Source organism: Notolabrus celidotus, unplaced genomic scaffold (assembly GCF_009762535.1).
Source record: "Notolabrus celidotus isolate fNotCel1 unplaced genomic scaffold, fNotCel1.pri scaffold_337_arrow_ctg1, whole genome shotgun sequence".
In the NCBI taxonomy this organism is placed as follows: Eukaryota; Metazoa; Chordata; class Actinopteri; order Labriformes; family Labridae; genus Notolabrus; species Notolabrus celidotus.
The window spans coordinates 17,859-39,948 of NW_023260168.1; the positions used below are offsets into that span (position 1 = coordinate 17,859).

General features: G+C 42.3%; 1 protein-coding gene and 1 long non-coding RNA gene across 3 annotated transcripts in view; one reads left to right on the plus strand and one right to left on the minus strand.

Annotated features, from left to right (window-relative positions):
* LOC117809677 (SLIT-ROBO Rho GTPase-activating protein 1-like) overlaps positions 1 to 21,819 on the minus strand; it is a 31,684-nt gene extending 9,865 nt beyond the window's left edge. For both annotated transcript variants that reach the window (XM_034679132.1, XM_034679131.1), the window contains exons 1-17: positions 21,628 to 21,819; positions 20,690 to 20,744; positions 19,829 to 19,936; positions 14,710 to 14,772; positions 14,246 to 14,443; positions 13,304 to 13,432; positions 13,006 to 13,227; positions 12,700 to 12,801; positions 9,847 to 10,044; positions 8,531 to 8,615; positions 8,412 to 8,439; positions 8,266 to 8,299; positions 7,552 to 7,612; positions 5,685 to 5,762; positions 5,473 to 5,607; positions 4,835 to 4,940; positions 2,358 to 2,582 (exon numbers count right to left, since the gene is read on the minus strand). In XM_034679132.1, coding sequence (XP_034535023.1) covers positions 2,358 to 2,582; positions 4,835 to 4,940; positions 5,473 to 5,607; positions 5,685 to 5,762; positions 7,552 to 7,612; positions 8,266 to 8,299; positions 8,412 to 8,439; positions 8,531 to 8,615; positions 9,847 to 10,044; positions 12,700 to 12,801; positions 13,006 to 13,227; positions 13,304 to 13,432; positions 14,246 to 14,443; positions 14,710 to 14,772; positions 19,829 to 19,936; positions 20,690 to 20,744; positions 21,628 to 21,770 — 1,970 coding nt within the window. In that variant the 5' untranslated portion in view covers positions 21,771 to 21,819. The remainder of the gene's footprint in view (positions 1 to 2,357; positions 2,583 to 4,834; positions 4,941 to 5,472; positions 5,608 to 5,684; positions 5,763 to 7,551; positions 7,613 to 8,265; positions 8,300 to 8,411; positions 8,440 to 8,530; positions 8,616 to 9,846; positions 10,045 to 12,699; positions 12,802 to 13,005; positions 13,228 to 13,303; positions 13,433 to 14,245; positions 14,444 to 14,709; positions 14,773 to 19,828; positions 19,937 to 20,689; positions 20,745 to 21,627) is intronic.
* LOC117809678 lies at positions 9,109 to 11,877 on the plus strand. The gene is made up of 3 exons (XR_004630608.1): positions 9,109 to 9,462; positions 9,805 to 10,015; positions 11,424 to 11,877. It is a non-coding gene; the product is annotated as an uncharacterized LOC117809678 (long non-coding RNA).
* Positions 21,820 to 22,090: the final 271 nt, after the last annotated feature.

A 22,090-nucleotide genomic window follows, 5' to 3' on the forward strand; every position in this document is an offset into this window, starting at 1 on the left:
CACAGAGTTTGTGATAGAAGAGGAAGAGGAGGAGGAGGAGGAGGAGGAATCCAGGGGGAGAGGAGGGGAGGGGCTCTGTGTGCAGGGCGACAACTACAGGACAAACTCTGACCGGCTGCATGGTGACTTAAACCTCCTCAGATTCTGAATCTCTCTGCCTCACTTCCCTCCTCCTGACAGTTTGAGTTTATAAAGGAGGAGCAGAGCTGCACCAACTTCAGCCTCAGTTTATAAACCTACATTTCTAAATGTTTGGTTAATTGCTGCCTTTTAAAATAAACCAGATCAGGTAACAGCTGTTCCAGTTAGAAGTTCTCCCCTGGGTTTAAGACCGACTGTTTTGGAGAAAGCATAAAAACTTGGATTATTTTCTTGCAGGTTCTGGAGCGTTTTTCTCTCCCAAGTCTTCTCTGCAAAAATATAAATAATAGATAAATCATGCAGAGTCAGTGACATCTTTTAAACCTCTTCTTAAAACCCATTTTAACAGACTTGCTTTTATGTGACTTCATCGTCCTAACCGCTTTTACTTCTATTTCATTATTATTTTTAGTTTTATCCAACTCATCCATCCATCCATCCATCCATCCATCCATCCATCCATCCATCCATCCATCCATCCATCCATCCATCCATCCATCCATCCATCCATCCATCCATCCATTTTCTTCCTCTTATCCGAGGTCTGGTCACAGAGGTAACAGTCCAAGCAGATTGACCCAGACATCCCTCTCCCCAGCAACATTTTCCAGCTCCTCCTGGGGAACCCTGAGGCGATCCCAGACCAGGCGGGAGATATAATCCCTCCACTGAGTTATGGGTCTACCCCCGGGGGCTTTTTCCCAGTTGGATGTGCCTGGAACACCTCTAAAGGGAGGCGTCTGGGAGGCATCCTTATCAGATGCCCGAACCACCTCAGCTGACTCCTTTCGATGCTGTCTGAGATCCTGACTCTCTCTCTAAGGCTGAGCCCAGACACCCTTCAGAGGAAACTCATCTCAGCTGCTTGTATCTGAGATCTTATCCTTTCGGTCAGGACCCACAGCTCAGACCCACAGCTCATGATCACAGGTGAGGGTTGGAACGTAGACCGACTGGTAAATTGAAAGCTTTGCCTTCCGGCTCAGCTCCCTCTTTACTTTAACAGTCCGGTACAAGCTTGCATCACTGCTGACGCCTGTGAACCTCACGCTCTAAGACCCTGTGATACTTAAACTCCCCCACTTGGAGCAAAGTCTCGCTCCCCACTGAGAGAGAACAATCCACTGTTTTCAGGCAGAGAGCCACGGCCTCAGACTTCAATTAATTGTTTTACATTTTATTTGATCATTTATTGTTTTAATATATATATGAATTTTTTCATTTATTATTTTAAGGTTCATATGTTTCCACTTCTTTTAATTTTCCCGATGTGATGTCATCCTCTCATTCTTAAAACCTCCTTTATTGTCCTTTAATGCTTTTACTTACTTATCCATTTTTATTTATTTATTTTACTTCTATTTATTTACTTATTTATTTTATTTACCCTTGAAAAACCTCTTAAACAATGATTTATTGGTCTATTGTCACACCACTTCCTTCTGTTTAAAGTACGTTGTGTTCTGTTTTGTTTAAATTCCTCCTCCCTGTCTGTTAAAGGTTTACTTTGTAATTTGAACCATGCTCTGTTTGTCAAAGCACTTTGTAAACATGTTTTTAAAGGTGCTTTATAAATAAAGGTATTATTATTATAATATATGTTGATAACTGAGACATGCTTCCCCTGAATCTGAAGATATGTCTCTCATGTCTGTGTGGTAAAATTTGATGGAGTTATGACTCCAAAGAAAGGCGCAGATTTCGGCGCAAATTGCAACCAAGCAGCAAACTGCAGTTCCTTGAGCGTCCACTAGAGGCTGTCTGCAGAAACACCAGAAACCACATACACACCCATTCAAAGAGACGATCTTTACAGCAGAAATAAGAACTGATAAGAGTTTCAGTTCTTCATGTTTGTAAATGACGATCAGAGATCCTGATATGGTCTCTGAGTTTAAGTCAGACTGGATGATTTCTCAGAGTTAAGGTTCCTTGTTTTAATGGATTCTCCTCACGTAGAGTCTCTCCTCCTCCCTCTCTTCTCTCCGGTGAGGATCCGTCTCTCTCTCTGTCTTTGTCCTTCTTAATGTGTGTGTCTATTACAGATCATATCTTGTAATTTCCTGACAGATTAAATGTCAGCCGGAACGAAAAGAGGAGCCTGGAGAATATTTCATTCCTAACCTCTCTGCTTTATTTTCAGCTTCAAACTCTCTCTGAGGTTAATCTGAGCGAGCGGCGTCACAGACCAGGAGTATAAAAACACGAGCTCTCACCAGTACTGGTCTCCAGTCATGCACTTCTCATACACCGGTCCCGGCAGCTCCTTGGTGTCGGGGAAGATGTTGTCGTGGTTCAGGATGACCGTTTTGATGACCTCGTTCACGTGCGCCTGACACGCCACCTGGTCCAGGGTCTCGGGCGTGGGCAGGAGGGTGGGGCCGTACACGATGGCCAGGTTCCCAGCATCCATCATGTTTTCATCGCTGTACTGAGAGAGACTGAGGAGAGGGAGAATACAATTAACTTACAGTTACCTGACAAAGAAATGCAATATTTTCATCTTTATTTTTAGTAAACTGCGACCTTTATTCTAAGACGATCTCTGTCTTTCTAACTCTCAAATTTATGACAAAATAATCTCAGAATATTCAACTTATGTCTTCTGAATTTTCTCTTCATTGGGTCTAAACATCCCATAATTTGTCTGCACCTTCTTTGAGCTTATTTGTCATGTATTCTTTTTCTTTTATGAACACTTGTAAGCTTTATAACTTTATTTAGTATAGCACCCTGTCCCAGAGAGATGGAGCCACATGCTCAGAGGCACGGTCACCCTTAGTTTTAAACCTGACACGAGGCACAGCAAGCAGACCCTGATCTGAGGATCTGAGGATCTGAGGATCTGAGGGGTCTACTGGGGATGTAAGGGAGGAGCAGGTCGGACATATAAGAGGGTGCTTGATGATGGATTGCTTTGTATGTTAATATGAGGATATTAAACTGTACTCTGGATTTGATTGGCAGCCAGTGTAAGGAGAATAGGATGGGAGTGATGTGGGATGCTTTACTGGACCTGGTTAACAGTCTTGCTGCAGCGTTTTGAATTCATTGTAGTTGATGAAGAGAAGATTGCAGTAGTCAAGCCGTGAGGAAATAAATGCATGAACAAGCATTTCTAACTCTGTGAGAGACCATGGATTTAATTTCAGCTAAGTTTCTAAGGTGGAAGAAGCAGGACCGGGTTATTGGTTTAATGTGTTGGTTGATGATCAGAAGTAACAGAGATTTCTAAAAGACTTTTTTACAGTGGTGGAGAGAGAGCATAAGTAAGTGGTGTCCTTAGCTGCATTGCTGTCCGAGGTGATAATGAGGACCTTTAGTGTTTAACTGCAGGAAGTTATCACTCATCCAGTCCTGTATGCAGGGGCGGTTCTAGACCAATTCTACTGGGGGGGCCAGGCTGGGGCCAAGGGTGTTGTCAGAGGGACACATTCAACCCTGACATAAGAGAGTGAGAAGGGCGAGGACCGGCTGAGAACAAAACATCAGTGCATCCCTTTATACTAGACATATAGACTACTGTGTGCTAGATCAACATGCAGACTGACAGCAGCTGATTGGCTGTTTACACTCAGCATGAGTCCCTTAGCGCTCTAAGGGACTGGAACCAAGAGCCACATTCATGTGATCCGCCTGGAACAGCTTTTTTTATTGTATAATATTATTTTGGTGTGGAGGGGGGGGCCACAGGGGGGTCCAGGTTCAGTTTTACAGGGGCACTGGCCCCTGTTTGCCCCTCCCCAGAACCACCACTGCCTGTATGGCAGACAGACAGCTGAGCTAAGTGGACCAGGCTTAAAAGAGATATAGAGTTGTCTAGCTTGTAATTGGTCATGTCATATAACAGTAAAAATAAGACATTTAAAAAATATATAAAATAAAAAAACAATGAAACAAACTTAATGATGATAACAATAATTATCACTATTATTATAAATACATTTGTCCTGAATTTAAAGGTCCACTTATTCCAGGTGATAGTAAAAATCCATGTGTCTGCTGTTAGCCCTCCTCCCTGAGTGAATGCATGAACAGATTCCTTGTTGTTCTTGTTCTGACTCTAAATACTGACGGTCGACTGCAGAGACAGAAAGCTTCATATGAGACATGTACACCGTTAATCCTCCTTCTCTTCTCTGCTGAAAACAATTCGGCTGATTTCCTGCCAATTACAACCTCATAGCTCATTACGTAATGCTCTAATGTGCGTTTGGCAGCCGGATTATTGCTCATAAATGTGTGTCTGAATAAATCACTGGTATTAAAACACTTCTTGGGACGGTGCCACCGGCTTTCACAGGATCTGGAGGTTACAGAGAGATGAAAATAGAAATGATTTTACTCTCCTTGACAGAGAGGATCATGTTTTAATAACACTGAGGCTGAATGCTCTCCATGTGAAGCTAATAAAGGCAGAGATTCAGCGGACACATCACACCTGCACATCACACTCCCCTCCTCTTCATCCCTCGCCGCTCTGCCTCATGCTATATTTATTTGAGAGGCTGCAGAGTCAAAATGAGATCTGTTTTATCTCGACATGCTGTAAGTGCACACTCCACTGAAAGAGAGGTTTATCCTCCGCTTTGGAAAGCGTGTGGGATAATGGGGAACGATTCAGAGGAGCGGGAAAGAAAAGGGTGATTATCATTAACAGAGAGGGCCGGGTTTCACTGGAGGACACACTCACTGGTTGAGGAAGGCGAACAGGTAACGCATCACCACCAGCGTCGCCCTCGGGACTCCCAGCAGGATCTTCCTGATGCACTGCGCCCTCTCGTACATGTTCTCAATACCTGCAGACACAAATACACAAACACACACAGTCACTGAAACGCTGCGAGGTGTCGTACGGACGCCCAGAAGAGAAGCAGCAACAACGGCGCTTTAACTCTGCTGTGGAAGGGATGACTTTCAGGAAGACAAAGAGACACTTCCAGGAAACAAAGAGCAAGAAATGGAGAAGAGAATCAAGTGTGTGGGCTGGAGACAGACAGGATTAAGTCTGCACTACTTCAACTTCTTTCATGAGCTTCTTGGCAGCAGTGAGCGAGCAGATGGAAGCGGCACAAATGTTCAAGTGTCAAGTGTTTCTTAAAGGGATGGGATCAGATTTAGTGACATGTCTGTGTTTCTGACAGCAGTGAGTACTACCGACTCTCAGAAAGTGATTTCAGACACCATCAGAAGTGTGTTGAATTATCTGTCACAGTTTGAAAAGATGTACAAACATGATGGGATACTTCTTCTACACTAACAGAAACATCCTGACTCTAAAGCTCTGAAGCGTCTGATTTAAAGATCGATTAAACGTGAAGGGTTACTCACGGACGCAGGAGATGAGGTCATTGAAGCGGTCCTTGGGGAACAGCGGGTTTTCCAAACCCCTGAAGTAAAGCTTCAACACTCCGGCCACAGAGTTGATGTCGTGGTTGCTCTCCTCGTCGATCAGCGGGTCGTTACCTGGGTGACAGACGGGACAGGGTTAACCACGCACTAACCGGTCTGTGGGTCATGTGACCTTCAGGTATCAGGTCTACCTCTCTCAAAGGAGTTCTTGATGTCGTTGACCTCGACCTGAGAACCCGACACACGAAAGATCCCTTGATGCTGAAGCCCTGAAGGAGCAGAGACAGGATGTGTTTTAGTTATAGTTTACCTCTTTCTTAACAAATTCTTATTTCATCATATCAGATATTATCCCTTCATATTGTACTGTTCCTCATCATATGTGTTATATCATGTTGTGTTATAACTTATCTCCTTGTATCAGTTTGTATCGTCACCTATCGTTTGTCTGTCATGCTGTATCTTGTCAGGACATCTTGTGTCATCTCACATCATAATGTGTTGGACCATTTCCTGTCTTCACATGTTGTATCTTGTTGTTTTATGTGGTATTGTTTCCTGTCGTGTGGGTCGTATCCAGGGGTGCATCTCGCTCGGCTGGAAGTGAAGCTTCCACCAAGTCGTCTGCCCCCTGGTGGCTGGCTGCAGTATAGGTCAAAACCTCTGTCTCCCCCATTCATTTGAATGGAGGAGCAGTCAAACTTTAAAACATAAATCCACATGGTCTGAATGTTTCTCCCTCCGTATGCTGTGGTGATATGAAGTTAGTATTTCACTGTGTTGCGTTCAAGGCCTCTTTTTCCTGAACAGTTTCTTCTTCGTTGGTTATTAGAGGTTAAAAAACAGGGTTTTACTTCCTGTTTGATTCACAGCCGCCATAGAGGGAAACTTCAAAGCACACACAGCGTCTTGTGACCATAGACTGTAAAAAATATGGACGTAGTATCCGTGACGTCACCCATCTGTTTCTGAAGAGCTGTTTTGAGACCAATCGGCTGCGGCAGCCATATTGCTTCTGTCGAGCCAGTGTGACGTAAAGAGGCGGGCTTTGAGCCTCCTAGCCAACAGCTGCAGTGTTCCTGCAGGCAGCTGTGCCTCTCATTGGAAGACTAGTAATCTCAATATCTTATAAATTACCGAATTAGAAAGAAATTCACCCCCCTCACAGTGAGAGGACATCGAGAAATGAGCTATTCAGACTCCACTCATCTTTTGTACCAGGCTGTAAACATGTTTATTAATGCTGCAAAGATCAGCTTTTCCCCATTCATGTGTATGTGACTTCCGGTACTTCCGGAGCCAGCCTCTAGTGGATCCTCGATGAACTGCAGCTTTTAACACTTCCACATTGGACTCATATTTTTAGACCGGAGGCTGCCACTTGCTTGTGACGTCACGCTGTAGGGCGGAGCTTGTTACCGTGGCTTCACAGGCTCTGGCTGCACAATGGCGGCGCCCAGGAGAGGGATTTTTTGGCTTCAGAACCGTACAACAGGAAGAGGCGGAGCAACGCTGTCCATTTTCATTTACAGTCTATGGTTGTATCTGGTGGTTTCATTTCGTGTGGTTTCTTTTTGTGTCATGTGGTATCTTTCATGTGGTATTGTTTCTTTTCGTGTGGGTTGTATCTTCTTGTATTGTTTCGTGTCAAAGTGTCATATCAAACCCTGTATTGTATCATGTTATCTTGTGTTGTACCATATCATAATGTATCATGTGGTGCAGTATGGTAACGTATACTGTTGTATTGTTTGTGTTGTGTTGTATTATATCCAATTTAATGGTAACGTATGCAACGTATAGTATTGTAATGAAGCCTGTTGTATTGTATCATGTTGTGTCATCTCGTGTCATCCTGTATCCTAAGGTACTGTGATGTCTCATGTCGTGTTGTTATAAAATCCTATCCATTATATCCAGTTATATCATATCTTATTGTATCATAGAGTTTCCCATCCCCTTCTGTAGTATAGTATTATATTATATCACACACATCGTGTTGTTTCATTAATAAAGTCTAACATCAGGTCACATCACTTTTATAATGATGAGACTCACCGTGGAGGTTGATGTAGCGGATGCAGCTCTCCACAAGTAAAGGTATGGCTTTGGTTGAATCCTGTGAACACATCAGGAAGTTTAGATTCAGGGTCAGATATTATTCATTCCTTCTGATTTCACAGACTGACTTACACTACTTGGATTATCTTTGCTTAAAAAACTTCCTTTAGACTGGGAAGTGCATCTTCAACCTTTCAGAGTATTATGAAGGGTCGATATAAGTAGCCTGACAGGTAAGACTCAGGGCACATTAAGCCCTTAAATGACACTGATTGGGGGCGCTGGTGGCCTAGCGGTCTAAGCGCCCCACATACAGAGGCTACAGTCCTCGTCGCAGGGGTCGCCGGTTCGATTCCCGGCCAGTCGACCATTTCCTGCATGTCTTCCCCCACTCTCTACTCCCCACATCTCCTGTCCCTCTTCAGCTGTCCTATACAATAAAGGCAAAAAGGCCAAATAAAAAGGTATAACTTTAAATGACCCTGATTGTTGCTGTGTAAGTCTGTCTCTCTGGTCTGATAATTATCAGTTATTCAGATTTAGTTTTATAGACTATCATCTGCTCGTCTGAATTCCAGCAGTTATTAAGTGACATGATACTCTAACAGAGATTTAAATGACTGCACTCTAAAATCAGGATTGTGAAAAGTGGATATTGGATCCTTCTCCTCTCCCGGAGAAACGACCTGCAGCCTGACGCTGAAACTCTACCTGGTGCTTGCTGTGGGAGTTCTTCCGCCCACGACTGTAACGAGCAGAAACACAGAGAGGAGAGTTTCAGCTTCAGCTCAAAGAGAAGTTCAGTGTTGGTTATCATCACGTTTAAAATCTGCACTTTGATAACGTGGTAATAATACCTGGTGGTCAGGAGGTCAGCTTTATATCCTGCAGGACAACACAAAGAAGAGTTAAAGGTTAGAGATGATGTCTGATATTTAAAGTTTAAGATAAAAGACGAGGTTTCTGAAGGTCTCACCCTCGGCTAAGGCTTTCTTCAGGATGTCGTGTTTGGCCTGCAGTTTGGAGATCAGATTACTCCCCTCCAGATACTCGCGGAATTTCTGAGGACAGAAACAGGAACATAGAAGATTAACAAAAACTATAACATCATCTGTTCATCCCTCCAGGACAAAGACAAGATAATAAGACATCAGTGATCACGTGGAACTCTGATGGACGGCGGTTTTGTCCATAAGGTCACTAAGGGTAGAAATCCTCACTGCCTCCTAACATCTTCCTCATTTTCATCAATTACATTTATCATTTTTCATGACGCCCAAAACACAATCAGCTACCAGGAACCGTCAGTTTCATACACGTGCAGTTTTCCACTTTTAACTTTAATAGCTGGACTACAAAGTAGAATAAAAACACTCTCAGCAGGGATAATACATCACCTGTCTAACTGGCACCTGCAGCCTCTAAGTGGCCAGCAGGGGGCGACTCCTCAGGTTTACAAGAAGCAGTCTGATTATCTTGAAGTGTACGAGAAAAGGAGCTTACTTCCTGGTTATTTTTCACTTTAGTGAGCCACAGTGAGTTTATAATCTCAGTCTCTAAGTCAAAATCTTCTTCATGATGCTAATTCATAAATCACAGTCCCATTAAGGGTGAGAACATGAGGATAAAGAAGGGTGTGCACAGGGGTGTGGCTTGACTCACACTTCCTTCTTCTTCTGTGTTTCCTTGTAAAAGACTCTGCTGTTGATTTTTTGGAACCTATATTTAACTGAAGGCCTTTTTAAGCGTTCCAAAATTAGCATCCAGATGAATATTACAGCTGCTGTGAATTATGGATGCACCTTCGCGAATCAAACTCGTGTTGCAGCGAGTCGGTTTCACAGAACATGTGGAGGAACGTGTCTGGGGCTCAGCTGTGGAGCAGGTCGTGCCACATTTGGAAGAATGGTGAGACAGAAAAGAGGGAACCCAAAGAGCCACTGGTTCATGTACAGAGGTTTATGTCATCACATTATATCCACACAAGCAGCCAGTGTAAAATGGTGAATGTTGTAAAGGACTTTCTGTAGTTTGAAGACAAGATAAGAGAAGATATCAGGACAGAGAGTACAAGGAAATAAGTGCAGTCCTCCCAGCTGTGGTACGGTGGCCTTGTAGGACAAACATTAACCATTAGCAGTTTGTTCCAGAACAGCAGGGATCTACAACGCCACTAAAAAGGGACTTGATCTAAACCAAGGAATGCCTCCACTCCTTTAATGAAATATTAAAAGATTCCTCCTCTCTCAGGAGTGTGTCACTGCAGACCGTGAGATCCAGCTGACGTCTCACCGTGAAGTAGAAGAGCTCCGTCTCCTGCTGGTTGGCCCGGCGTTTAGCCAGACTGGGTTTGTTCAAGTAGCCGTCCGACACGCTGGACTTCACCGACTCGGAGGACGGGCTGTGGGTGAAGCTCTGGGAGACGTCGTAGTCGTCCAGCACCGTCATGTCCTGCAGGGTGGTGAGAGTCGCGCCCCAGGTCTTCTTCACCTGCAGGGGGGCGGGAGATGGAATCACAGGAACATAGTTTACATCAGTCTGAGGATCTTCCTCCAGTTTGGACATTTTACAAAACATGTAGAGCTGTATGTTTCCTTCTCTCCTCAGCTGTCCCATACACTGAAGGAAAAACATGCATAAAAATAACTTCCTAACTAAAAAGAATAAGACTGGACTTCATGTTTGGACTCTACTGATCCAGTGTTGATTAGAGACTGTGAAGGCTCTTATGTACGGAGGACAAAAGTGGCAAAAAGACAGAAAAGAAAAAGACTCAATGAGGAAATATTTCCTTAAACAAAATAAAAAATAAACATGAAACAATAATAATTACAGTATGATTATTATTTTTAAAGTTATATTTTTGAGGCGTACTAAATTCAGTTAGTTTGCAAAGACTAAACATGAAAGCAAACTCTGCAGGAAAATGCATAAAAGGAATTAATAAAAATATAACAATTTTGATGGATTAATGAAGAAAATAAAAACTAAATTTATTCATAAATAAATACAATTAATTTAAAAAAAGGAAATGCATTATAAAGAGAAACAATTATATTAAATGACACATTAATAGATGCATATTTACACACACAAATTGCTTGTAAATTAATTTTTACTTCCTCTCAATCCTTCAAATTAATCTTAAATTTTCTTTTAACAATTTCCTTTTATTTTTCATATTTTGTATTTATTTATCATTTATTGATTTTTTCTTATTTTATGTCAGTATGTTTAAATTTTTGACTTAAAAATAAAAATAACAGCTCTGATTATACATGATTATTTTATAATTGTCTTAATGGTAGTCCTTTGCTCTGTTCTGTGTTTTTAACTCTTTGTATTTAAAATAATAATAATAATAATAAGAATAATAATAATAAAAGTTAATTATTGGGGAATAAAATCTTAGATTAATGCCGTGTTTTATCAATAAATGAATGCCTTCAATTATTTCTTTTCGTATATTTTGCAGATTTGGTAGCATTTTATTTTGGTAAACCAACTTGCTTTTTTTTAAATCAAGTTTTTTTTCTGCATCTTTTTCCCTCCCTATATTTGAGCGGTTGACTGAGCATCATATATTTTATGACTTCACCTCTCTGGATCAGCGGTCCGGAGTTATGAATTATGAAACAGTTTCAGGTCACAGTTTCCTCCTTCTCTGATGAACGGCTCTCAGGCACAGCTGCTGTGTTTGTGTACGCTTTATATGCAAAGTGTGTTTGTATTTACAGCCGGGATAATGGCTGTGAAAGTGTTTTTATTTGTACATGATAATCAGGGCGTGTGTGTGTGTGTGTGTGTGTGTGTGTGTGTGTGTGTGTGTGTGTGTGTGTGTGTGTGTGTGTGTGTGTGTGTGTGTGTAGGATGCTGAGACATGCAGATGCAGCTCATTAATCCAGACTGGTTCAGCATTTTTATGCCCTTCAGGATGAGTCAACAGCTGCCCTCTGAGCACACGGCGCTCCAGTCTGCCCCGCGACAACGACCACGACAGGACGCCTCAGCCTGCCTCACCGAGACGCTCCGGGGTGTTTGTTTTTAGAGGATACATCTGCTGCATTATCGTCCCATTAGACCCGGATAAATTACCATAACACTGAGGAAACTTTGGAGCTGACGGGGAAACGCTGAAGTCTTAATCAGAGGGATGTTTGACCACAGAGGAAACGTTCTGTTTTCAGATCCATCACACAGATTATTGGACAAACTGATGGAGGAGCTGGAGCAGGAACTGAAGGTCTGCAGGGGATAGATCCAGAAGTGTTGTCCTGGTTTCAGACCTTAATTAACGTCCATGTCTCCAGCATTTCTTAACCATTAAACAGGTCTGATTTTAACTTATTTGGAGCGGTTTCCTTTATAAAAGCAATCAAAATGTTTTAAAAAATCCAAACAGATGTAAAGGTTTTTTATTTATTTATTTAAATTTATTTTCTTTCTTCCTCCTTTTTCCTCTCTGCTGTGTTTTGAAATGTTGAAGTCTTTCATCCTCTTGATTTAACTTCTTCTTCTCTTGCTGTCTCACCGAGTTGTTCAGGATCTCACTGAGTTTCATGCTTTGCTTGATTCTCAAAGCTTTACATAATCTCTTGTATTTAAAAGTGTTGTTTAATTAAGTCTGCTATTATTATATGTGATGCACGAAGCTTTCAGGAGGTTACAGGCTTCAGGTCCTTGCAGAAACAGCCTCCAAAGATGTTCCTTTCTTTTTGTCATTTTATGCAAAACAAAACTATCTTTTCACTTTACAGAAAACTCAAAGTAAGACTGATAATAAAGTCAAACTGAATGTCATTTTAGTCCAATTTTTGATGCAATATGCAGCAAAATTGTGTCCAAATTTCCACCTTACCTGCAACAAAGTGTGTTTGATTCATTTCAAGCGACGTTAAGAGTCTGACTCAGGTTAGAAACGACTACCCGAGTATAACAGCAAAGCAATCTGAGTGTTTGTCATTCAGATCTTTGAACACTATAACTTTCACCATGAATTAATCAGAGATGTGTGTAGTTAGAGGAATCATAGTTGAATTTCCACACAGCCTGGACATCTGACAAAGTGTTTACAAGTGATGTTTGTCTTTCCTCCATTCATTACAATCTCTGTTTCTAAACATTGATCCAGTTTTCGTGTCTCACCTCTTCGTTCTCGATCTTCAGAGACGCCAGGCGGGTCTGGAGCTGTGTGAGACGGAGGGTCAGCTCGGCCTGGACCTGTGGCTGGGACGCGATCTGGTTCACCTGAGAGATAGAGGAACAATGTCACCACACAGAGGAACAAGAACTTTAAATAATGAACAGTCTTTGAATTTCTAGGTCTAACAGAAGTCCCTGATGACCATCTCTCCGTCTGAAACGTCTTCATGTAAAGGAATAACCCACGATGATCAAACCCTTAGATTCTCTATGACTGTAAACACAGCTCTCTGAATAACGTGTACTCACATTGTCCCCCATGTGGGCCTGGAATCCAAAGCGCTGCGGGGGGCAGAAGGCGGTGGGGTAAAGACCCAGCAGACGCTGCCTGTCTCGGGCGGGGTCCAGGCCCTCCACGGCCCCCTCCAGCACCTCCAGGCCCGCCCTCCTGGAGGCTTCAAGGCTAAGTTCGGCTGATAGGTAGGTCCTCAGAGCCCGGCTCAGACTGGAGTGGTACCCTAGGTCACAGCACTGAGACACAGACGGAGGGAACGTGTTTGGACGGCGTTTGGAATAAAAGAAGGGATGAGGAGAGGAGTGAACTCACGTCTATGATGTCAGGCAGGTCGTGGATGTAGTATTTAAAGACGGAGGCGTTGGTGGCCTCCATCGTCAGCAGATACTCGTTCCTGGCTTTAAGAGTCTTCAGCTTGTTCTCAGAGTACTTAGCCTTCCTCTGATGAAGAAACAAAGAGACATGAGGTGAGGAGAGTTCCTCAAAAGGACCCTAGTTCCTGGGGAAAGTTCCCGCGTTTGAAAAGGTGCTTTTCAATCTCTTGCATTGCAGGCTCCGCCCCCCAAAAGTTCAAGGACCTTTGGAAAGTACTATACCCCTGACCTTTTGGACAATCCAAGGGGTATTTCAACTACCCTGGAACTAAATGAAGACCCTGGTTCCTGTTGTCGAAATGCACAAAGTTCCTCAAAAGGTACCTAGTTCCTGGGGAAAGTTCCTGCGGTTGAAAAGCACTTTTTGAATCGGATGCATCTCTCGCATTGCAGGCCCTGCCCCCAAAAGTTCCTGGACCTTTGAAGGTACAACCCCCCTAGTAGGAACTTTTCAAGGGGTACTTCAACTACCCTGGAACTAAACTTAGACACATGTTCATGCTGTTGAAACGTGCAGAGTTCCTCAAAAGGTACCTAGTTCCTGCGGTCGAAAAGCACCTCTTCAATCGGATGCATCCCTCTCAATGCAGGCCCCGCCCACAAAAGTTCCTGGACCTTTGGAAGGTTCTAACGACCCCTGACTTTTTAGACTTATTAAGGGGTACTTCAACTACCCTGGAACTAAATTTAGACCCATGTTCATGCTGTTGAAACACGCAAAGTTCCTCAAAAGGTCACAAGTTCCTGGTGAAAGTTCCTGCGGTCAAAAAGCACCTTTTGAAAACGTTGAATTAGCTCCTGATAGTTCCTGTTGCTAGCTAACCAAACGGGATAACTTTGGTACTCCATAAATCAAATTTAAAAGCGTAGACGTCGTTACCTTCTCCCTCATCTTCTCCATCTTGCGTGCCGTGTTGCGTCTCTGGTGGCGCTCTTCTATCCGCAGGCCGAACACCGGCTCCAACCCTCCACCGGTCCCTGACACGCCCTTCACGCGGCCCTCCTGGCGCTCCGCGTCCCGCAGTTTGGTTTCCGCGCTGATCGTCTCGACGTGGTACATGTGATATGTCTTCATCACCTAGGCAACAGCAGCCCATAATAACACAGAGTCATACAAATGGGAAAACAAGATTTCACTGATGACAGGATGAAGGTTTCTATCCTTCAAGGTTTTCAGTCTCACTCTGAGACGCTTTTAAAGAAACCTTGACATTTATCAGAAACAGAATTTAACATTTTCTTCTTGAAGGATTGAAAATTGTTCCCTTGAGTTCAGAAACATTTGATTCTGGTTTCACAAAGTCCACATCTGTCTCCATTAATGAATCAGTTTGTTCCACTCACGGTGTAAAGCTCGTTCAGGAGCTTCATGAGATCCTCCTGAAGCTGAAAGATGATTTCTTTGCTCTGAAAGGAGATTAAAAAAGAGGAAAATGTTAAAATAATTTAAATAAATAAACACATTAAAGATTTTAGTCTGCTCTCTTACAGAATAGATAACAGTTAGAAACTCAGAGGAGGAATTTCCTCTTTAAATCTTCAGATTGTTTCTTGAAAACAAAGAAAACAGATCTACATTAAATATTGACTCTAGATTTGTTCCTCCTAAGTGTGTCCGCTCATCTTTTGATTCCTGTTATCCATCCTACAAGCTCTTATATTTCATTATTAATCCATTTGAGGGACCGACCTCATCACATCAGTCAGAAAATAACATCTTCTGATACTTTCAGAACATTTTACCAGTCGAACTAGTAAAATATGACAGCAGCACAACCGTTTCAGCGTAGTAAAGTTTCCCATTGTGTGGATTTTGGCACCCCTTGTGGTCAAAGTGATACTTCAAATCCCCAATCTTGCTTGGTACATGTGTCTTGTTTCATAACCAGCTAAAAACATCTCATAGGAGCTTTAAATCTCTCTGAATAAATATATATTTTACTGTAACTCCAACATTTACTCACTTTTCTCTCTGTTTTTGGTCTCCACCCCCAAAAGGAAAACAATCTACACTTTACTTGTTTAGTTTTATCAGCTTTTAAGACGTTTTTTTCTCTGAAAATGAATCTCTACGTGTGCAGAGAGTGAACCAGACCAGTACAGCTGTGAGTGAGGAGGCTTAACGATGATCTCAAACTCACTTTAAAGCCACACTCAGCAGATTTAGACATGAAGGATCATCAGCACCAGAGAGGCTGTGATCATCAGTGTTAAAGTCAGACCCTAGGTTAAAGATATGAGCCTCTCCTCCATCTTGTGTCCCAGCAGCACATAAACAAACGTTTCTGACCGCACACAAACAAATGAAATCACGCCTGAATCACGGCGAGCTGCGCCTCACTTCCTGTCTCATGCATTAAACAGACCCTCCAGTTTGGGGAAGGAGCTATGTGGCGGCGCGGCGCCGTATTAATATTACATTATGCTAAATGACCGTGGCATCCCAGGATTGATGGATCCTGTTCCCATGGCGCCCCGCTGAGAAATGATCAGCTGAGCTCGTCGCCATGACCACAGGGCTGTCGGCGTTGTCATGGCCACGGAGCCGTCTGCCTCTTCCTGGCGTCCTTCCTCTTCAGAGCCGGGTCTCTGAGAGGACTCGGGGAACCGGGGGGACTCGATGGAGGTCTTGCTGTTTATAGCTGCCGGCAGCCGCTGCACTTTAGTTAGCATGAATAAAAGAGGAGCCGGAGGACGGATTAATAATGAACAGGAGAGCTAAAGTTAGAGGCGCTTTGGAGCCTGCACCGGTGTGTGTGTGTGTGTGTGTGTGTGTGTGTGTGTGTGTGTGTGTGTGTGTGTGTGTGTGTGTAATTTGCTAAACTGTAAGGCCTCCCATGGTTCCTCAGGGGAACTCTGACTTTACTTTTCATTAGCATCAACGCTGCTGCTTTAAGAGGCCGCATGAAATAAAGAACGAGCTGAGAGTCCTGCACACCAAGAGGACTGACAAGAGCTGAGGAGGACCACCAATCAAGACCAGGACTTAAGAGGAACACTGAGGGACTCACTTTTATTCTAAACTTCTACGTCACTTCATTAAAGAGAGAAATATTTCACCTTTTCATTAAACAGAAATAATATTTATTGAAGTTCAAACAAAACTAAACAACAAACTGTTTTTTAAAGTGATATTTTTGGCTCTAAAAGACTCAACTTAGCAAGATGGTGATACAAATTCAACTTAAAAACACAATTAAGATAAATACAATAAAATATAAATTGAAAAATCATTTTTTTAGGGTGGAAAACAAAACTGAAGAGAGACAGGAAATGTGTGGAGTTGAGAGCGGGGAGGTGGCGGGAACCAGCATCCACTGCAAACAAGGACTATACCCTCTATATATATAGGAGGCGGATGTGGCGCACCCAAAATAGGTGACCACTTTTGTGTGTATATAATGACTCTGAAATAGAGCAGAACTTTAGGTGGAACTGTTGACGCCGGAGCGGTTGTGCCGGGGGTTATATGTGGGGAACACTTCCGCCCACATCTCAGACTCATTCTGGACAACAAATGATATTTCCTGTGTCTTCATTGTTCCTGAGTGTTCCCAGTATCTTACAGGTTGGTACTTTGTGGGAAGTCTCTCTGAGATATATATATAAGTAACTTCTGTCTAATTTCTCAAGTGTTTAAAAGTGTTTATTTAGTGAACAGATAGTTTGAAAGTCGCTGTATCTTTAGCAGACTAGACTACTGTAACGGGGTCTTTACAGTACTCCCTAAAAAGTCCATCAGACGGCTGCAGCTCATACAGAATGCTGCTGCTCGAGTCCTAACAAGGACCAACAAAGTAGACCACATTACTCCAGTTCTTAGATCTCTACACTGGCTTCCTGTCTGTCAGAGAATAGACTTTAAAATCCTGCTGATGGTTTATAAAGACCTGAATGGTTTAGGCCCAAAATACATTGCTGATCTGCTACTACTTTATGAACCACCTGGACCTCTGAGGTCATCAGGTACTGGTCTGCTTTCAGTCCCTAGAGTCAGAACGAAACATGGTGAAGCAGTGTTTAGTCATTATGCTCCACATATCTGGAACACACTCCCTGAAAGCTGCAGGTCTGCTCCAACTCTCACCTCTTTTAAATCAAAGACTAAGACCTTTTTATTTGCCACTGCCTTCCTATCTTAGATTATTTTAACCCACTTTAAATTAAAATTTTAATGTAATTTTTAATATATTTCTAATTTTCCTTTTCTTTTCTGTTTTATGTGTTCTTTTATGCTTGTCTGAATGTCTCCAATGCTTTTAATGTTTTAATGTAAAGCACATTGAGTTGCTCTCGTGTATGAAATGCTCTATACAAATAAAGCTGCCTTGCCTTGCCTTGCCTATTTTCCCGCCACATGCACAGGCTTTGCTAGGCTGCCTGTCTGCCCCTCGCGTAAAATAAGAGTTTGTATCCCAGAGTTTTGTCTTGCAGACACGTCACTACGTTTGTAAATACTAAGAAGGAAGGCTCCCACACATCTAATAGTTTCAAGAAAGTACAATGAACCCTTGTACAGTCAGATAAGTAGAGTTTTAAAAGGGTTATTTACTGAAGGATGTTATTGTTGGTAGAGAATGTAATGTACTGTCATCTGTGAGAATCTGAAATTGAAATACGTATTTGTCTACGTTCAAAGTGTTACAAAAGCTTGTGAATAAGAGACTCTTTCTGGACAACAAATGATATGTCCTGTGTCTTCATTGTTCCTGAGTGTTCCCTGTATCTTACAGGATTCATCTTTGTTACAGCAACATTTCTGGGACCCGTAACACGGGCGCTTAAACCGCTAGGCCAAGTGTTTTTGGATAATGCATCGACTCTTCTCTGCAGAGCTTGTATTTGTAGTTGAGTAGCACGCTGCACTGATGATACTCCAGCTCAAACATGCTCCTTGAGTTTTGCAGCTCTGCTCAGTTCGCTTGTTTTGCGTCTGATTGTGGAGACGAGCTGTCGGCATCACTCTGTGCCCTCATCCATGACACTCAAACATTTCTACACATAGATGAATCTGGAAGACACATAGATGCATGTGGAAGGGACTCTTCTTATCTGTGTTTTTAAGGATGCTGGATGTGACACTAATGTTTATGTTTATGACAACGCTTCCTCTCTGGAGTGAGTGAAAACAGATCATTCAAATAAAGAAGCATGTTGTGCATGTTTGAGACTCGGACAACCATCAAACTCCTGATTATAACAATAACAATCAATTAAAACAAGACTCTAAGGACAGGTTTATTATTTCAGCTCATCAAGAGGTCAAATTATTGTCATGATCACAGGAACGTTTGAGTGTAACTCGCTTACAAACACTTCAGGTGCAATCACCACCGACTCCCAGCAGGAGGAGTTTCAAAGTCTCACTCTAATTGGCTGTTAATGCCAGAGTTCGTTAATCGGATGCTTTTGCAGTGAGGTTAATTTGCATAAAGAGGGCCAAGCTTTGCAGCAAATCAATGCATGATGATCATTTAAATTCACACAAACAGCACCAAGGCACAGTGATGCTACTTATTCTGCAGCACTGTTTGTGGTGCATTTAACATTTTACATGCACTTTACCTATTTAACGTCTTTTTGTCTGATCTGCACAGTGAGAAACATTTATTTATGGTTATAAAAAAGCATTTTACTCTTCAACATGAAGCTCTCTCTCTGCAGGAATCATCTCTGTGATGTTTTCAGTCACTTACAGATGAACAAGAACGTTTATTTAATGGACTTTGTTCAGACGCAAAACATTGACAGCATTATCTAATTTATCTGCACTAACAGATATCTTCTAAGATCTGACTTCTTCTTTTTATTTGATATTTTCATACTCAAACATTCCCACTCCCCCTCTGTCCCACTAACACCATAACTTCCTCTCCTGCTCCATCATGAATCCATGAAGCACACTAACTAATGTAATCACCTCCTGATGGATGATGACTCAGAGTTAGTCTGCATACATTAAACATGTAAAGAGAGCGTCTGCAGGATTTATTGGATTTCCTGCAGACGGTGTTTGGTGTCGGGCTTTATGATCCGTTCCTGGAGGCTGCAGCAGACGCTGAGGGGACGTGGGGACCTCGGCGGGGACGCTTTTATAGATTTACAGTAAAAGTTTGGATTTTATGGGCCGTAAAACATCACCTTAAATACAGCTCATGACAGAGGTCAGGTGAGGAGCTGCGTCAGAGCTTTTTTTAGCCTGAGAGTGAGCGCAGAGAGGAAGGAGAGGACGGACGGAGAGTGGATCCTACAGGAGGGATATAAAAACTGGAAATTTTTAATTAAGGAGAATTATTGTCTCTGAAATCTTTGGTCTCACTTCTGATCTGATTTATGGGAACGCTGCTTTTCAAATGATCCTTAGAAGTTAGAAAAGACACAAATACCTTCGTCTGATTTGAGTTTTTCAACTTTTAAAAACAGCTCTGAGATAAATATGACTTCACGTTTTAATAAAGCTCACCCTCTTGAGGAGGCGGGCGGAGTCCTCGCTGATGTGTGTGAGGCGGGTGATGACGTTGTTCAGGTAGAGGTCACTGAGGGTGGCGTGGTCCTTACTCTCCCTCCTCACCTGAAGAAGACATGAAGGAATACGATTTCTCAAGAATCAAGAATCAAGAAAGCTTTATTGCCAAGTGAGCGCACACAAGGAATTTGACGTGGTGAATGGAACACAGGTACTTAACAACAAGACAGTAAAGACAATAAATCTAGAAACCTAAAAACTAACCTTACAAATTCTACATAAAAATAAAAAATACTACCTGTACAAAGAAAGGTATAAAAGATATTTTAAGACTTGATTAAGTTAACTCAGCCTAATCCAGAGTTCATATCTTATTATTAATCAAAGTGATGGAAAGGTACCTTAAAATAAAGGTTCCTAAAGTGGAGGAAACACTGATACAGGGCCCCAGAATGTCTTCCAAAAACTAAAAACATTTAAAATTGCACATTTTATCTATAATTTTAAACATATAAATAAAAATAGTGTTTACATTTGAAATAAAAACATGCAAAATAAATGTTTTTTAATCTGTTTCCCTCTTTTCTTTGTTGCCAGGTGAGCTGTGAGCTGTCGACGTCAGATCACGGTATCAGGTTAATTTAAAGCTGCACAGAAACACAGCAACATGTGCACACAGGAAGTCTAATGTTCTACCAGCTACATGAAGTCACTTTGACCTTTACTCTGTTCTATTTTGTCTGTTTTGGGATCTGCTTATTGGTGAGGAACATTTAACCATCTTGAGGGACAGCGGAGGTCTGGGGTCTGAACAGTTTGGGACAAGGTCTTCAAAGGAACCAAACACATGAGACGTACCTGGTTTAAGAGCAGGTACCAGCAGTTGACCGGAGAGAGCAGGTTCTGATCTTTTCTGCAGGAGAGAGAGAAGAGAGAGAGGTCTTTGAAGTAAACTGAAAGAGCGTCTACGTCTTGGTTTCATCCGTACATGGATGCCCTCAGTTTCTCTTGACTTCACACACTGACATCTTTACTGTGGTTGAACAGATTCCTACCCATCAAAGTGTATTTGAACATTTAAGATCAGTCAGAAAATAACGTTCTCTGATACTTTCAACGGTTTCAGCGTAGAAAGCGTTCCCTTTGTGTGGATTTTGGCGCCCCCTGTGGACAAAATGATACCTCAAATCTCAGATCTTGTCCGGTGCATGTGTCTGTTTCATAACCAGCTAAAAACTATTTGCACAAGCTTTAAATAGCAATTAATAAGTATATATTTTTACAGTAACTCCAACATTTACTCACTTTTCTCTCTGTTTTTGGTCTCCACCCCCAAATAGGAAAAACTTGTTTAGTTTTATCAGCTTCTAAGAGGCTCTTTCTCTGAAAAAGAAGCTCTAAATGTGCTGAGAGTAAACTGGTCCAGTAAAGCTGTGAGTGAGGAGGCTTAATGATGCTCTAAGTGTGCTGAGAGGAGACCAGACCAGGAACTTTGATCTTCCTTTACTGAAAAGATGGTCCATACTAAAATCTCACCAAGCTTGAGACTACAGAGACACATCAGGAGCTTTGGATGACTCTTAAAGGGACAGGCGACAAATGTAAGATAATGCACGACAGTAAGGAGGTTGAAAGGGTCGGTTAAAGAAAGCAACCTGATCACACACGTCATATCGGATGAATCCACGTAAGGCACTTTTCACCTCTGCCTGTTGACACTGTGGCAAAGCTTCAGTTAGCATTGTGAGACCAGACGCCTCCTCCTCCTCCTCCTCCATCCACACCCTGAGTCTTACTTGTATTGCTGATGGTCTTTCGTGCTCCGTGTTTTGGCCATGAACCTCTCGGCGAGCTTCTCCAGGTTTCTGGAGTACTCCGTCTCGATCTCGGCCTTCTTCCTGAAGAAGTCCTGCAGGTCCTGGAGAAGCTGAACCCGCATCTCCGTCTGCTGCTCCAGGCATCGCTGCTGCTCCACCAACTGGGCTCGCACATCTACAGGAACACACACACACACACACACAAACACACACACACACACACACACACACACACACACACACACACACAGATGGTTCATTTGTTAGGGAGACACTTTGACTCTTTCTTTTTCAATGGAAACAAAGAAACTCAAACATTCACTGAAACATCCATCATGTCTTCTTTACCTCCTTAAAGATGGCAGATTGTCATTGATAAACTATTTTAAAAGCTCTTAAATAATAAATTAATTTACAGCCAAATTCTTCAAACCTCCATCCA